Source organism: Esox lucius, chromosome 2 (assembly GCF_011004845.1).
Source record: "Esox lucius isolate fEsoLuc1 chromosome 2, fEsoLuc1.pri, whole genome shotgun sequence".
In the NCBI taxonomy this organism is placed as follows: Eukaryota; Metazoa; Chordata; class Actinopteri; order Esociformes; family Esocidae; genus Esox; species Esox lucius.
The window spans coordinates 6,554,922-6,572,370 of record NC_047570.1 but is presented as its reverse complement, the minus strand read 5'-3'; the positions used below and the strand labels follow the sequence as shown (position 1 = coordinate 6,572,370).

Here is a 17,449-nt window from a genome sequence, read left to right as displayed (position 1 = left end):
CGGCGATCAGGAAGCCAATTAGCCTGCAACCACCACATAGAACACCAAGGGACAAAAACACACACGAACACAGAGCAAAGGAAAGCACTGGGGACATAACACTATGCATAAACAAGTGGAGTCAGTTGGGACAGCTTGTATAACAGTGTCAATTTGCTGTCCCCTCAAAATAACACATCACACAGCCATTAATGGCTAAACCGCTGGCAACAAAAGTGAGTACATCCCTAAATGAAAATGTCCAAATTGGGCCCAAGGTGTCAATATTTTGTGTGGCCACCATTATTTTCCAGCACTGCCTTAACCCTCTTGGGCATGGAGTTCACCAGAGCTTCACAGGTTGCCACTGGAGTCCTCTTCAACTCCATGACGACATCAAGGAGCTGGTGGATTTTAGAGACCTTGCGCTCCTCCACCTTCCGTTTGAGGATGCCCCACAGATGCTCAATAGGGTTCAGGTCTGGAGACATGCTTGGTCAGTCCATTACCTTTTCCCTCAGCTTCTTTAGCAAGGCAATGGTCGTCTTGGAGGTGTGTTTGGGGTCGTTATCATTTTGGAATACTTCCCTGCGGCCCAGTCTCAGAAGGGAAGGGATCATGCTCTGCTTCAGTATGTCACAGTTCATGTTGGCATTCATGGTTCCCTCAATTAACTGTAGCTCCCCAGTGCTGGCAGCACTCATGCAGCCCCAGAACAAGACACTCCCACCACCATGCTTGACTGTAGGCAAGACACACTTGTCTTTGTACTCCTCACCTGCGCCACACACACTTGACACTATCTGAATCAAATAATTGTATCTTGGTCTCATCAGACCACAGGACATGGTTCCAAAAATCCATGTCCTTAGTCTGCTTGTCTTCAGCAAACTGTTTGTGGGCTTTCTTGTGCATTATCTTAAGAAGAAGCTTCCTTCTGGGACGGCAGCCATGCAAACCAATTTGATGCAGTGTGCGGCATATGGTCTGAGCACTGACAGGCGGAACCCCCACCCCTTCAACCTCTGCAGCAATGCTGGCAGCACTCATACGTCTATTTCCCAAAGACCACCTCTGGATATGACGCTGAGCACATGCACTCAACTTCTTAGGTTGACACTGGTGAGGCCTGTTTTGAGTGGAACCTGCCCTGTTGAACTGCTGTATGGTCTTGGCCACCGTGCTGCAGCTCAGTTTCAGGGTCTGGACAATCTTCTTATAGCCTAGGCCATTTTTATGTAGAGCAACAATTCTTTTTTTCAGATCCTCAGAGATTTCTTTGCCATGAGGTGCCATGTTGAACTTCCAGTGACCAATATAAGGGAGTGTGAGAGCGATAACACCAAATTTAACACACCTTTCCCCCAACACACCTGAGACCTCGTAACATTTACGAGTCACATGACACTGGGGAGGGAAAATGGCTAATTGGGCCCAATTTGGACATTTTCACTTAGGGGTGTACTAAATTTTGTTGCCAGCAGTGTAGATATTAATGGCTGTGTGTTGTGTTATTTTTAGGGAACAGCAAATTTACACTGTTATACAAGCTGTACACTCACTACTTTACATTCTAGCTTTTACATGTGTCATTTCTTCAGTGTTGTCACAAAGATATAATCAAATATATGCAAAAATGTAAAGGGTGTACTCACTTTTGTGAGATACTGATGTATATATATATACTACTCTGAGCTCCTCCCGGGTGACCGAGCTTCTCACCCTATCTCTAAGGGATCGCCCGGCCACCCTGCGGAGAAAGCTCATTTCGGCCGCCTGTATCCGGGATCTTGTCCTTTCGGTCATGACCCAAAGCTCATGACCATAGGTGAGAGTAGGAACGTAGATTGACTGGTAAATCGAGAGCTTCGCCTTGCGGCTCAGCTCTTTCTTCACCACGACAGACCGATACATCGACTGCATTACTGCAGAAGCTGCACCGATCCGTCTGTCAATCTCCCGTTCCATCCTTCCCTCACTCGTGAACAAGACCCCTAGATACTTAAACTCCTCCACTTGAGGCAGGCACTCTCCACCAACCTGAAGTGGGCAAGCCACCCTTTTCCGACTGAGGACCATGGCCTCGGATTTGGAGGTACTGATTTTCATCCCCACCGCTTCACACTCGGCTGCAAACCGTCCCAGCGCATGCTGAAGGTCCTGGTTAGAAGGGGCCAACACGACAACATCATCTGCAAAGAGCAGAGACGAAATTGTGTGGTCCCCAAACCTGACACCCTCCGGCCCCTGGCTGCGCCTAGAAATTCTGTCCATAAAAATTACGAACAGAACCGGTGACAAAGGGCAGCCCTGCCGGAGTCCAACATGCACTGGGAACAAGTCTGACTTACTGCCGGCAATGCGGACCAAGCTCTTGCTTCGGTTATACAGGGACCTGACAGCCCTTAGCAAAGGACCCAGGACCCCATATTCCCCAAGCACCCTCCACAAGATGCCCCGAGGGACACAGTTGAATGCCTTCTCCAAATCCACAAAACACATGTGGATTAGTTGGGCAAACTCCCATGAACCCTCCAACACCCTGTAGAGGGTATAGAAATCAAAGTAAACAATTGAAATCACAGGCAGCTATTGAGAATTTCATCACCGCTACTCATAATTTGACTCAGTAGTGTGTCTGGCCCCCATGTGCCTGTATGCACTCCCGACAATGTCTGTGCATACTCCTGATTAGACGGCGGATGGTGTCTTGTGGGATCTCCACCTAACCCTGGATCAGGGCATCAGTGAGCTCCTGGACAGTCTGTGGTGCTACTTGGTAGTGTTGGATGCACCGATGCATAACGTCCCAGAGGTTATTCATTGGATTCAGGTCTAGGGACCATGAGGGCCAGTCAATGGCATCAAAGCCTTTGTCCTCTAGGAACTGCCTACACAGTCTGGCCACATGAGAGCAGCCATTGTCCTGCACCAGGTTGAACCCAGGGCCCATTGCATCAGTGTAAGGTCTGACGATGGGTCTGAGGATTTCAACAGCAGTTAGGGTACCATTGGTTAGATTGTGGAGGTCTGTGTGACCCTCCAAGAATATGCCTCCCCAGACCATCATTGACCCAGTTCATGCTGGATGATGTTGCAGGCAGCATAACGTTCACCAAAGCATCTACAGACTCTTACACATCTGTCACATGTGCTCAGTGGGAACCTGCTCATCTGTGAAGAGAGCGGGGTGCCAATGGTGGACCTGCCAATTCTAGTGTTCTCTGGGGAATGCCAATAGAGCTGCACGGTGCTGGGCTGTGAGCATAGGTCCCACTAGAGGACGTCGGGCCTCATGCTACCCTCATGGAGTCTGTTTCTGATTGTTTGGTGAGAAACATGTACACCAAATGCCCGCTGGAGGTCCTTTTGTAGGGCTCTGGCAGTGCTCCTCCTGTTCCTCCTCATACAAAGGAGCTGATACCGGTCCAGCTGCTGAGTTGATGCCCTTCTACGGCCCTGTCTATCTCTCCTCATGTAACGGCCCAGCTCCTGGTATCTCCTCCATGCTCTTGAGACTGTACTGGGAGACACAGCAAACCTTCTTGTGACGGTCCATATGGATGTGCCATCCTGAAGGAGCTGGATGGGCTGCAAGTAACGCCTCATGCTACCAGTAGTGACAAGGACACTAGCAAAATGTTAAACTAGAGAAGAATCAGTCAGGAAGAATAAGGAGAGAGTAATTGTGTGTTGCCACCACCTGTAAAACTATTACATTTTTGGGGGTTGTCTTGCTTTCTCCTCTCCAGTGCACCTGCTGTCACTTTCATTTGCACCAAAACAGGTAACACTGATTCACAATTGCTTATGATTCCTAACTGAACAGATTGATATCCCTGAAGTGTATTTGTTTAAGCAGTGTATATACACTGATCAGCCATAACATTATAACCACTGACAGGTGAAGTGAATATCACTGATAATCTTGTTATCATGGCCCCTGTCAGTGGGTGGGATATATTAGGCAGTGAACATTCTGTCCTCAAAGTGCTTTCACACCCACCTCCGCCATTTGCACCTGTGTCTCAAAGCTGAGAGAGTGAAAATTATAAGGTGTAGTAGGAGCTAAAATTAGATTCTCTAGTTACCACTTTCAGCTTGTCTGCAAGAATGCTAGCTTCATGAAGTGAAATCCCACATGGCACCACCATTTTTTGAGTTCTTCAATTTCACACAGCAGAAGATAGAGACGTGCCTAATTTTATGGCACACACAACTGTTTGTGTTTGATTTTGAGATATGACACATTCAAGAGGAAAATTAACCTTCTTTTTCTTGTTAAGGGGATGTATTTTGTATTTTTTGGTTGTAAATCTAGCTCTTTTTTTGCACCCTGTTGGTTCATTTAAACTCTGCCATTGAAATTTACAATTTTGAGTCTCCATTCTCGTGTGACGGGAGAGGCTCAGGCGACAGCAGTTGTGCTGTTGCTCGTCCTCCTGGCACAAATAAACGTGAATCCCTGGAGCTCTTCTTCCCAACCCAAAAATTTATTTTCATTATTAACTACCATACATTTCTTCACCTGAATGCAAAATACAACAGAGCTGTTCAATAGCTAAAATTGAGTAGAGTTAACCAATAGCAAACGGTAGCTTCATCAAACAAATTGGGCTGATTTTACCGCATAGCCTTCTGAAAATGGTCTAGTCCTTCTGTCCAGGTGTTGCTGACATCTGACATATTTTAGAACCACTGGATTGGTACTTTATCAGCTAACCACATCATAGGCACATTTCTCAGTTAAAACGCAGCTAACCTGTGACGGATCTAAGAATGCCTGGATATGTCAGCTAACCACATCATAGGGAAATTCCTCTGTTAAGATGTAGCTAATGTGTTACGGATCTAACAATGCCTGGATATGTCAACAAACCACATCAGAACAATCAGTTGGTCAATGACACAGTCAATGTCAATCAACCATTGACATGAAGAGCACGACATGAAGAGTGACTACACGATTTGACATAATTACTTTCCTAATTCCCAGTTGTCTTAAAAGCACCATGAGCAATAGCGACAAGCAATATCAACAATCACAGTTTGGTTTGGCTCCTTTTAGCTGTATCATAGCACTTCATGCATATCACCAGCAGAGGGAGGCAATTTTTAATGCATTTGTACTTTCATTCTGTTGGTCGTGTTTACACATTAGATCATAGCTCTTAAAGTATCAAAGATGCCACTCTGGAAGTTTGATATGTCTTTACAGTATAATATGTTCATACATATATAGAAACATTTGCAAAATCAAAGATGTTATTGTCAATATTCATGTTTGTATAGCATTTATAAATTGATGTAAGGAAAGTAAACGTTTATAAATTGATGTGTAAAAATCAAAATGCAAATCATAACAGAGCAGGGGAAAAAGCTTCTCGTGATCATTTTTCTTTTATTTCTTTGTATCACTTACAGATGAAAGATTTAGACATACAGATGCGCAATACCCTTGGGATGAAGTTAAGTGAAAGAAACAAACGCTGAGACTTACATACATTATCCTTAAATTAAGTTAATTAAGAAATAGTATCTCACTAGTTACTAGTTATTAACATTCTGCAGGGAGACATTTGTCTCATATTGTGATTTGAGAACTCTCCGGTCTCAAACCAGAGAACTCACATCATGAAAAGAATCCTTAAACACTAACAGATATGAGACCACTCATAACATTTTCAATACAAGGATAGAAATAATTTACAACACAAGGATAGTAATAACATACAACACAAGGATAGTAATAACATACAACACAAGGATAGTAATAACATACAACAAAAGGATTGTAATAACTTACAACACAAGGATTGTAATAATATACAACACAAGGATAGTAATAACTTACAACACAAGGAGAGTAATAACTTACAACACAGGGATAGTAATTAAAGATTCAAACCACTCAGTTTATCATACAAAACTAATTTGAGAAGGATAGTAATAATTTAGTAATTACACATGGATAGTAATAACATACAACACAAGGATAATAATAACATACAACATAATAATGCTATAACCATTTTAAATATTGTTCAGATGTTTCATTATGCTTTTTTGATCGATACAGTGTGGATAAGTGGAGTTTTTGCTGAAAGTAGGCCGGATTTGAACCTGTGCGACTGAAACCCCACCCAGACTGCTAGACCCCCAGCCACATGCTTGGATAACTTTAAATGGAAAATTATCTGTTATCACTAATGAATGACAAACCTATTAATCTTTATTCTTTATCAACTGATTTAATTACTCTGTTTACTGCAAGTACAAACCCGATTCCAAAAAAAGTGGGACACTGTACAATTGTGAATAAAAACAGAATGCAATGATGTGGAAGTTTCAAATTTCAATATTTTATTCAGAATACAACATAGATTCCATTCCATTCCATCTTTTTCCGCTTATCCGGGGCCGGGTCGCGGGGGCAGCAGTCTAAGCAGAGATGCCCAGACTTCCCTCTCCCCGGACACTTCCTCCAGCTCTTCCGGGGGGACACCGAGGCGTTCCCAGGCCAGCCGGGAGACATAGTCCCTACAGCGTGTCCTAGGTCTTCCCCGGGTCTCCTCCCGGTGGGACGGGCCCGGAACACCTTCCCGGGAAGGCGTCCAGGAGGCATCCGGAACAGATGCCTAAGCCACCTCAGCTGACCCCTCTCGATGTGGAGCAGCAGGGGCTCTACTCTGAGCTCCTCCCGGGTGACCGAGCTTCTCACCCTATCTCTAAGGGATCGCCCGGCCACCCTGCGGAGAAAGCTAATTTCGGCCAACATAGATGACATATCAAATGTTTAAACTGAGAAAATGTATCACTTTAAGGGAAAGATAAGTTGATTTTAAATTTCATGGCATCAACACATCTCAAAAAAGTTGGGACAAGGCCATGTTTACCACTGTGTGGCATCCCCTCTTCTTTTTACAACAGACTGCAAACGTCTGGGGACTGAGGAGACAAGTTGCTCAAGTTTATGAATAGGAATGTTGTCCCAATCTTGTCTAATATAGGCTTCAAGTTGCTCAACTGTCTTAGGTCTTCTTTGTCGCACCTTCCTCTTTATGATGCGCCAAATGTTTTCTATGGGTGAAAGATCTGGACTGCAGGCTGGCCATTTCAGTACCCGGATCCTTCTTCTATGCAGCCATGACATTGTAATTGATGTAGTATGTGGTCTGGCATTGTCATGTTGGAAAATGCAAGGTCTTCCCTGAAAGAGACGACGTCTGGATGGGAGCATATGTTGTTCTAGAACTTGGATATAACTGTCACCATTGATGGTGCCTTTCCAGATGTGTAGGCTGCCCATGCCACACGCACTCATGCAACCCCATACCATCAGAGATGCAGGCTTCTGAACTGAGCGCTGATAACAACTTGGGTTGTCCTTGTCCTCTTTAGTCCGGATGACATGGCGTCCCAGTTTTCCAAAATGAACTTCAAATTTTGATTTGTCTGACCGTAGAACACTTTTCCACTTTGCCACAGTCCATTTTAAGTGATCCTTGGCCCAGAGAAAATGCCTGCGCTTCTGGATCCTGTTTAGATACAGCTTCTTTTTTGACCTATTGAGTTTTAGCCGGCAACGGCGAATGGCACAGTGGATTGTGTCCACCGACAATGTTTTCTGGAAGTATTCCTGAGCCCATGTTGTGATTTCCATTACAGTATCACTCCTGTATGTGATGCAGTGCCGTCTGAGGGCCCGAAGATCACGGGCATCCAGTATGGTTTTCCGGCCTTGACCCTTACACACAGAGATTGCTCCAGATTCTCTGAATCTTTGGATGATATTATGCACTGTAGATGATGATAACTTCAAACTCTTTGCAATTTTTCTCTGAGAAACTCCTTTCTGATATTGTTCCACTATTTTTTGCCGCAGCATTGGGGGAATTGGTGATCCTCGGCCCATCTTGACTTCTGAGAGACACTGCCACTCTGAGAGGCTCTTTTTATACCCAATCATGTTGCCAATTGACATAATAAGTTGCAAATTGGTCCTCCAGCTGTTCCTTATCTGTACATTTAACTTTTCCGGCCTCTTATTGCTACCGGTCCCAACTTTTTTGGAATATGTAGCTCTCATGAAATCCAAAATGAGCCAATATTTGGCATGACATTACAAAATGTCTCACTTTCAACATTCGATATGTTATCTATATTCTATTGTGAATTAAATATACGTTTATGAGATTTGTAAATTATTCCATTCCTTTTTTACTCACAATTTGTACAGTGTCCCAACTTTTTTGGAATCGGGTTTGTACTACCACCACTTTGAAATTATTCTGTACAATGAAATGCACTTAATTAATACATGGTTGTATTTGTGGTTATCAACTGAGGACCTAAAGTTGGAAAGAACGCCAAGTACTGCAGTGACCATTTTACATATGTAAAATCATTGTTGTTAGGTAGGAAAATTCAGATGATCCCTCATTTACTATTTGCATGTAAGTCTCTCCTGAATTTCATACTTTGGTTTAAGTGAGATCCATTCCCTTAACTGATAAGCCTAAGTATACCCATTCCATTGCAATATCTTGTTATTTTACTAAGCCACTTCATATGAGAGAGAGAGCAGGTGGTTAAATACATTTGTGAAGGATGTGGTTAGGGTTTAAAGTCTCTGGATGCCTAGTCTGGATTTCAGCAGAGAACTAGACATTTTTAGTTGTCAGATATTTCTCCGGGATTGTGCGAGTCCGGACACGCCTAGACTGGAATGTGTGTGCGAAAATACGGTGATTTTATAACATTTCTAATGTGCCGTTTTGCGTTTCCTACTGTTATGTCAGTCTAACTTGATATAGTATTTTTGTTTAATCGGATTTGAAGTAGGCCTACTACACATTTTTTAAGACTCAATAGAAATTCAGTTCTAACCGCAGTAGGACCGGCTATTGTTTTTAAAGTAGCAATAGTAGGCAGTAACCCGGTCGCGTCCTGTAGTGCCGCTGGCACTTCATATTTTCTTCTTTAAACAACCTGAATGACTAGGTGGTGTATTTGGGTAATCACGGAATTTACTTCTGTAAGTTGGTCGGGTGTGGCGCCTATTTAACAAAAATCCTGAAGTACCTGTGACACTCCAGGAAAAGGGTTGCCTACTCCTGCAAGGTGAATACAATTTCCTGAATAATTATTGTGAAGGGAGTAGCAGTAAGTTAGAGCAGGTGTAGATGAGACGCTGATAAAGGCAAGTCTCAAACACTGTGAGGAAGGTGAGTTTTGTTTGCCTTTGTTTGGACTGAAATTGAACATTGCTGTGTTGAACAAATCTAGACCTAACTGCTGTCCTTTAGTGACTGCCGTTTGTATTGTTTGGTTTGACAAAGCTGTTTCCAACAAATTTTTTATCGTGACTTATAGCGCCGATGTGAATCTCGCTGAAGGCTACGTCATGCATTTGTTTTGGAGACGAGTTGCCTTGTCTAAGTAGTTGTAATTTTTTATCCAGGTTTTATCGTCTTTCAAAAAGTTTAGGTTTACTGCCAGGTTATTGCGTAAAACCTAAATATCGCAGGTATCGAGAAAACGCCGCATATCTGTAGTCTGCGGCTGGGAGTCTACATCTCACCATACTTTATAGGTTCAAATAGAGGCTACCTTTGACCTAATGTCATTATTTTTGATTGACTGATCTTTTACTGTTACGTTTTTTAAGACAGCAAATTAATGGAATACAAATCGCACAACCTCCCAAGGTATTTGGTGTTGAACTCCTCATACATTGAACGCCCTTATAATGTGTTGTTTGATTGAAAAACGACATCTAATCTTTAAGTGATTTGGTCATAAAATCCGTAATACCGTCGGCCTATTTGATTGGTGTATTTATAAGGCTAAGTGCATAACACAACAGTGCAGGAGAAATGAGGAGCATCTCAAATGGTTGCATTATACCGAACAATATTAACCAAAGCTGGCTATGTGTCGTAATTCATGTATTTCAACCATGAAACATCCCCTGCGTTTGACTGATAGCCTCCCACCTACCCATGCTGGAGGAGACATCAGATTGTGGCGTGGGCGACACCAGCTGTCTCTTGCTGGTGCTTTCACCACTACACTGATCAACCATCCTACTAGGGATGCAGTGCACTGCTATTTGGCGAGACGTGTTGTGGGAGGCACATTATGTAGTTCGTAACGCACATGGATTCGATTTCTTGACTATAGAGAGATTCTGTGCATAGGCTACCGGTCCGCTGGGAGGTAAGGGGGACGTTCAGTGGGAAACCCTACGTTTCCATTCTAAACCTCAGCATTGAGCCCACGGGCGCAGTGGAGGTACAATATCTACCGTTAGATGGTTTTAAGGTGTTTGAGGACAGTGAGGGAGGATTTCTGTTGGGATCACCGTTTTAATTAATCTGTTCCAATGGAGAGACTTGATGACGATTATCCGATGCAAACCATAAACAACAATGATAAAGGCTCGGGTAAGAGAATAGTTTTATTAATGTTGAATATATTCTAAACATACACTTAACAATTTAATATAATCGCACCACAAGTTGTAAACGAAATGTCTACATTTTATCAATACATTTAAATACCGACATTAAAATGTAGGCTAATTGTTTTAAACACCATTAGGTTATTTTTAACTCTTTATAATTATGGGCAGTGTTTGTTTTTTTTAACGATTTATTACATATTTTTCCTCACGACCATTCAGTAAGGTCATGCTAAAGCATTGAGAGGTTGGAGTCTTCCCGACTGTCAGCAATGAATAGTATCCCAAGTGTTTACTGTTAAACCAGCTGGACTAGTACGCTACAGTAGATGAGAAGTGCACCGATGTATTTATTTCTGTAAGCACGATTCTGTTCAAGCATGTCCTATGTTGAAGTCATCCCAACCATTGTAATTACAATTTATAAAAACAACTGTTTTGACTTAAACATGTACACTACCGTTCAAAAGTTTGGGGTCGCTTAGAAATGTCCTTGTTTTCAAATGAAAAGCACATTTCTGTCTATTAAAATAGCAGAAACTCCAAACTTTGGAACGGTATTGTATGTACAGTATTATTGTATGTATTTACAACCTGTAATAATACTACTGCTTTAGCTTTTTGTGGTTTTCTAGCAATGAGGAAGTAAATTAGCCTAGATTTGTGCCTCTGATTAACAGATAGGTGTGTTGAGTTTAGTTGGGAAATGTACAACATCATCACCAGCTTCTGCTTGCCAGAAGTGCATATAGGATTCATTTGCGACAATAATCGAACTCCCAAGGAATACATTTATTTGGCCATTATATTTCATATAGCATCATTAAGTTAATATACCAAAATAAAGAACATATATAATTTATGAATTGTAAATTCCAGCACATCAATTTTGCAGTGCAAAAATCCTCAGGTTACCAGTTCTGATTGAATGATGCTGTCAGTGGAATTATATAATGCATTTTATGGCTCTATATCAGTGGCTTGCTTATTTCAGCACAAACTCCCTTTTCCTCCAAAAAGCACCCAAGGGCTGTAAGTCGTGAAAGGCTATTACGAGAGTGAGGGAATCCTTTTGAGTCATTACCCAAGAATAGGTTGATTCTTCTAAAGGTTTTGAATATTAGCAAACCATTTAATTTTCATAACTAAATGTTTATTCATGTGTAAATTTTCTAAATATGCTCAGATATTAAATTGTTTATTCAAATCTTGCCATAGTGGCATGTCTAGTGATGAATGAATAAAAAACAAAACACAGTAAACAATGACGACATTAGCCTGTAGGGTATGAGAGATTCATGGACCTGCAACCCCAATGCTTTACATTAGGTGAAGGAAGAAAGAACGAGCTTATGTCCTCGACGTTTACACAACATGCACGCACTGTAGATGTTCAGACCAGTGGCGCTTAGATTGGTGGTGAGATTCTCATTGAAGTAGTCAGCCTCATGGAAACACATTTCCTCTGGCCAAATAGTTTGTTTACCCTGGACATAAATATCCAAAGCATGTTGGTTCCCTTTTTGTGGTGCAATCCCCCCACCCCCCCCCCAGCTCTCATCAGATACTATACAATTGAGCCAGTGAGCTGTGAAGTACCATCTTAGCATCTCTACTCTTTCCTCCCATTCAGGTAAAACCTTCTTGGTACACAACCGCTCTGGCAGTCTTCTCGCTGAGCTGGAAGGCCAAGGCGTCATGAAGAGAAATGACCATTACATCCCTGTTCCCGGCGAGGAGAAGGCAACTGACTTTGGCAACACTAAAGATGGCTGTGATGGAAAACACAACCAGTGTGATTTCATTGTAAGTGGTCTCCCCTACACTGAGAGTAATTCCCTGTAAGATAAAACATATAGTGATGTAGTTCAAAGTATGTAAATGGATGGTGGTCATAGTTGGCCCTGGTATGGATCTCTTTGCTTTTCTAGTTCATTTGAACTAGAAAAGCCAAGAGGGCACTGACTCAAAATACACTCAAATGATTTTATTACAGCCCTCTTATAGTGCTACACAGTACCGTACCGTAGTCTATTACAGCACACATGTCATGATTCATGTTCATGGAGGAAAGTACAACTGTCATAACTATTTTGTCAGTTGAAGGTGCCCTACCAGTTTGTAATAACCGGATAATTGCATTGAAACAACATTTTATGTTAATTGATAATAATGACACGCACACAAGATACAATGGTATAATTACAGATTGTGAATTACGAACAATGCAGACCATTCTGTTGTATTTGGTATTGGTATGTCACCTGTACTTTATGTATGCAGTATGAAGGACGTTATAGGAATTTTAATGATTTAATGCTAGCTAGCTTAAGTTAGCAATTGTACTTGCAAGCATTCAAACTGTATTATAATGACACTATTTAATCTAATTATGGGACATTATGCAAATAATGCCTTAAAAGAACAGTGACAATGAGTTCTTTACAATTACAGGAGAATCGATATGCTGTAGCTTTCCTATAAACCTGTGTTTACATAGTCTTTCCATGAAAGTTTAGCCTACCTACATGGCCTGAATGGGGGGAAAAAACTCAGCAAAAGAATGGATCATGAAAACTGATTAATTTTCTAGAGTCTCAGCCTGAACTTGTATCTCTGAAGCCTAAGCACAACATTTTGTACTGAGGTTGTTAACTCTTGGCCAACAGGCAAGAGAGTGCTGGGGAAAGTGGTAAAATGGCTTTTGGATACTTTGTCATGGGGGAAAAAAATGTATTCACCATCGACAACATTTTCACTTTGCTGTCATTGGCGAACAATGCAATGAAAACCTGCCTGTTTGGACACTATAACCACAGTGAAACTGCAACATCGTCCCTTTCATCCAAAGTAAGCCACTGTTTTCCACTTCGTCGCTGAATAATGACAACCCTAACACTTCATCAGCGAATGCCGATAATCTGACAGTTGCCATTGATGGGGATGCCATAAAAAACAAAGGTATGCCTGTGTCAACCTTACATAATGCCTATTCACTCATGCAAAACATTATGCTGTTTTGTATAACAGGTGTATTTTTTTCTATCTGGTAATCATCCTTTCCTTTTTTATTTCCTTCCATAGGTTAGTGTGAAAGATTTGGATCAGATGGCACGTTTGCATTCAGAGAGACAAGGGTGTTGCTGTGCGCTGCCACATGCTAGATTTGTCTGCCACATGCGCACATTTTTGGACATCTTAAATATTAGCTGCTGCATGTGCAATAGAATGTAAACTAAACACATTTACAACATTTACTATGCTTATTTTAAATATTTATCCAGCACACTGGGTATTTACTGATGTTTAGGCCAATGGTTTTCTTCATTTGACATGAATGGTAAGCCCAGTGGTTTTCCTTTCTTCATTTTATACTGAGCATCTTGGGGCTTTGTCTACTTATATTTGATTTGTTGTCCTAAAAATAAGTTGTTTATGTGTTGTAACTCCTATACCTTTGTAAGAAACGCTCTCCAAAAATAAAATGTATTTAAACACTTAATTCAGGCTTGTTTTTGTTTTTATGTAATTGTTTAGGACATCATTTTTAAGAGAATGAGCAGCCATGTAGTACTTTGATTATGTTCAGCATGATCTGTCTATTAATATCATTATTAACACCAATAAGGTTCTGTAAGAATTGTAATGTTTATTAATTTGAGGCCTACTAAAATACTGTGCAGGATCCACGGTAATAAATAGACTGTGTTGGACCATAATTGTTGTTGAATTTAGTGGTGAAACCTGAGTTCACTGATGCCAGAATGTGGACAGGACCTTGGGGGTCAGAAGGCTCTGTCCATACATGTGACTGTGGCCATGACACAAGGCACCGGGCTGGTTTGTAGTTTTTAACTGCGTAAAATGTAAATAAAAAAACAGAATGCAATAATGTGCTAATCATTGAAACCCTATATTCAATAGAAAATGGTACAAAGACAACAAATCAAATGTTGAGACTGAGACATTTAATTGTTTCTTGAAAAAAAAAAAAGCCCACTTTTTTTGATGAATTTGATGTTAGCAACACGTTTAAAAAACTCTGGGAAAGGGGAAAACTAAACCTGGTGGAATAACACACAACTAATTAGGTCATTTGGCAACAGGTCAGTAACATGATTGGTTATTAAAAGATAATTCCAGAGAGGATGGGTCTGTCAGAAGTGAGGCTGGGGAGGGGTTCACCACTCTGTGAAAGACTGCATGGTCAAATAGAGCAACAACTTAAGAAAAGTTTCTTTACGTATAATTGTAAAGAGTTTGGGGATCTCATCTACGTATAATATCATTAAAAGATTCTCTGTATGCAAGGGACAAGGCCAAAAACTGATCTTGGATGGCCGGGATCTTCGGGCCCTCATTAAAAACAGACACGATTCTAGTGAAAATCACTGCATGGGCTCAGGAACACTTCAGAAAAACATTGTCTTTGAACACAGTACAACGCTGCATCCACAAATGCAAGTTAAAACTCTACTATGCATTGAAGAAACCAAATGTAAACTTCCTGAACTTCTGCCGCTTTCTCTGGGCTCATTTTAAGATGGATTGAGGCTAAGTGGAAAACTCTCCTGGGGTCGGATGAATCAACATTTTAAATGACTTTTGGGAATCGTGGTCCTCTGGACTAAAGAGGAGAGGGACCGTCCTGCTTGTTATCAGCGCACAATTCAAAAGCCAGCATCTGTGATGGTGTGGGGGGTGCATTAGTGCACATGGCATGGGTGACCACTAATACTGAACAATATATACAGGTTTTGGAGAAACATGGTGCCATCCATAGGACTTATTTTTCAGGGAAAGCCTTGTTTATTTCAGCAAGACAATGTCAAACCATATTCTGAACATATTACAACAGCATGGCTCCATAGTACAAGAGTCCGGGTGCTAAATGGACCTCCCTGCAGTCCAGACCTGTCACCCATTGAAAACATTTGGGTCATTATGAAACGGAAGATACGACAAAAGAGACCTCGATCTGTTGAGCCGCTGAAATCCTATATCATGCAAAAATGGGAATACATTTCACTTTCAAAACTACTGCAATTGGCCTCCTCAGTCCCAAAAGACAGTGTTGTTAAAAGAAGAGGTGATGTAACACAGTGCTAAACATGTCCCTGTGTCCCAACCTTTTTCAAATGTGTTGCAATTCAAAATTGGCATGTATTTTTCCAAAAACAAGATTTCTCAGTTTCAATATTTGATATGTTGTCTTGATACTATTTTCAATCAAATATAGGGATAAATGATTTGCACACCATTGCATTCTGTTTTTATTAGCATTTTAAGCAGCATCTCAACTTTTGTGGAAACGTGGTTGTATTCTATCTATAAGTACAGCTACAGGTGGCTCCAAGGTGAAGTTGCTTGTGTGTCTCCTGAACTCATTCCATTTTGGGCAGAACAGAAATGTATATAGTAGCACCGTCAGGAGGTCTGTGACCTCTGACTAAGAGCTATGGTTACAATGACTGTGTAGTATTCCAATCTATTTTCATGTTTATGAGACAAATTGTTTTCCTTTTATGCATCTGGAGCAGAAGACATATTTTGGGAACTGACCAGGGAGGTATATATGGTAGCAGTGACAATGTGAATTAAAACAAGCCATGGTACTTGACTTATGTCAATAAAAAATTGACGATCAAATGTTATCAGTGTTTGAGAGTATTTTTCCTAACAGTTTTCGGGACTCTAGATTATGATACAGAATAAATTCATGAACATTACCAATTTATTGCTCTGATTGAATGTAAAATACTTACTGGAAAATGTACGATGATATCATTGTCCCAAAAGGGTGTTTGTCGAAGTTAAGCATTTATAACATTAAAGTGGATTGAATATACCTGAATCATGAAAATGCTAATTTCTACACTTCTTTTACAATTTTTTGTCAGTGTTAGAATTTTTTAGACCTATTTTGTCTGTGTTAAACAAGGAACATTTTAACTTGCCTTTTAATCCATCTACAACAAGTGTATGTGCAGTATGTTAATAACATCAACCATTCAAATAATCCCTTCAGCACGGTTCAGCTGGCTTTTGTGAGGGGAACAAAAGTCACATGATCATCCCATTCAAATAGCCAAGCTCCTCCAAAGCACTACTTAAAATTATCTCACCTTTTCTGACATCCCCAATTCAGATATGGTTCTGGTGTGTATAAGGTTATTTCTTATATTACAAAGCCATGTTTTGTTTGCAAGGTGGGACTTTTCTGATGGAAGAAGATTTAAAATGGATGATCAAATTACTGTTCTCTTCGGAAAAACAATAATGGAATAAATTCATTTTCCCATGGAGTCAATCCTATGTACTGTCCTGTATTATCTACACTGGCAAACAAATGATCTAGATGGAAAAGGTTTTGACATTTAAATTTACACATCCAGTATGTGCCTCACTTTTTGGTTCGGTTTCACAATGCTTTGCAAATAGAAATTATAATTGTTTGGCAAATGGACTAGGCTTAAATCTGAGAACTTATATGGAGGGTATTCAATCCCACTTCAGATAGGTCTTTCCCAATTTTGTTCTGTTTAAACTGCTAAAATGTTTTGTTTGGCAGGGCAAATTTAACCTCTGTGCAGAAGGTCAAAAGATCAGTGTTAGTGTCCTATTTGAATAGCCCTACTGCGATGTCATTGCCAACTGTAATCAAGGTATGGACTATAAGTGATATGGTCTATTTAATCACAGACGTGTTGAACGATTTGTGGGAAAACTAGTCAAGAACATTGTTTGAAAACAGTCAATGAAATCAGTACATATTTACATCATGTGTTAAAACAGACACAGATGGATAATTTTCCTATTTACAGAATGGGATAGTACAATGAGCTAGTATCTTTGTTCACATACCTTACAGTGAACTACGAATGTCCTGTTCAATATTCTCCCCTAGGACTGTTGTGTGTAGTGAATCAGCAAATTGGTTACTGTAGATGGCTTAACACAAGGTATGCTGTTGCAAAGGCTGATATGCAAATGTGTCCAAATATA

General features: G+C 40.8%; 1 protein-coding gene across 6 annotated transcripts in view; it reads left to right on the top strand.

Moving 5' to 3' along the window:
- Positions 1–8,654: 8,654 nt before the first annotated feature.
- Positions 8,655–17,449, top strand: part of ano1a (anoctamin 1, calcium activated chloride channel a) — a 30,745-nt gene continuing 21,950 nt past the window's right edge. For 2 of the 6 annotated variants that reach the window (XM_010881848.4, XM_010881838.3), the window contains exons 1-2: positions 9,975–10,427; positions 12,078–12,250. In XM_010881848.4, coding sequence (XP_010880150.2) covers positions 10,367–10,427; positions 12,078–12,250 — 234 coding nt within the window. In that variant the 5' untranslated portion in view covers positions 9,975–10,366. The other 4 variants (XM_034297202.1, XM_020055861.2, XM_010881865.4 and 1 more) reach the window with 4 other exon arrangements.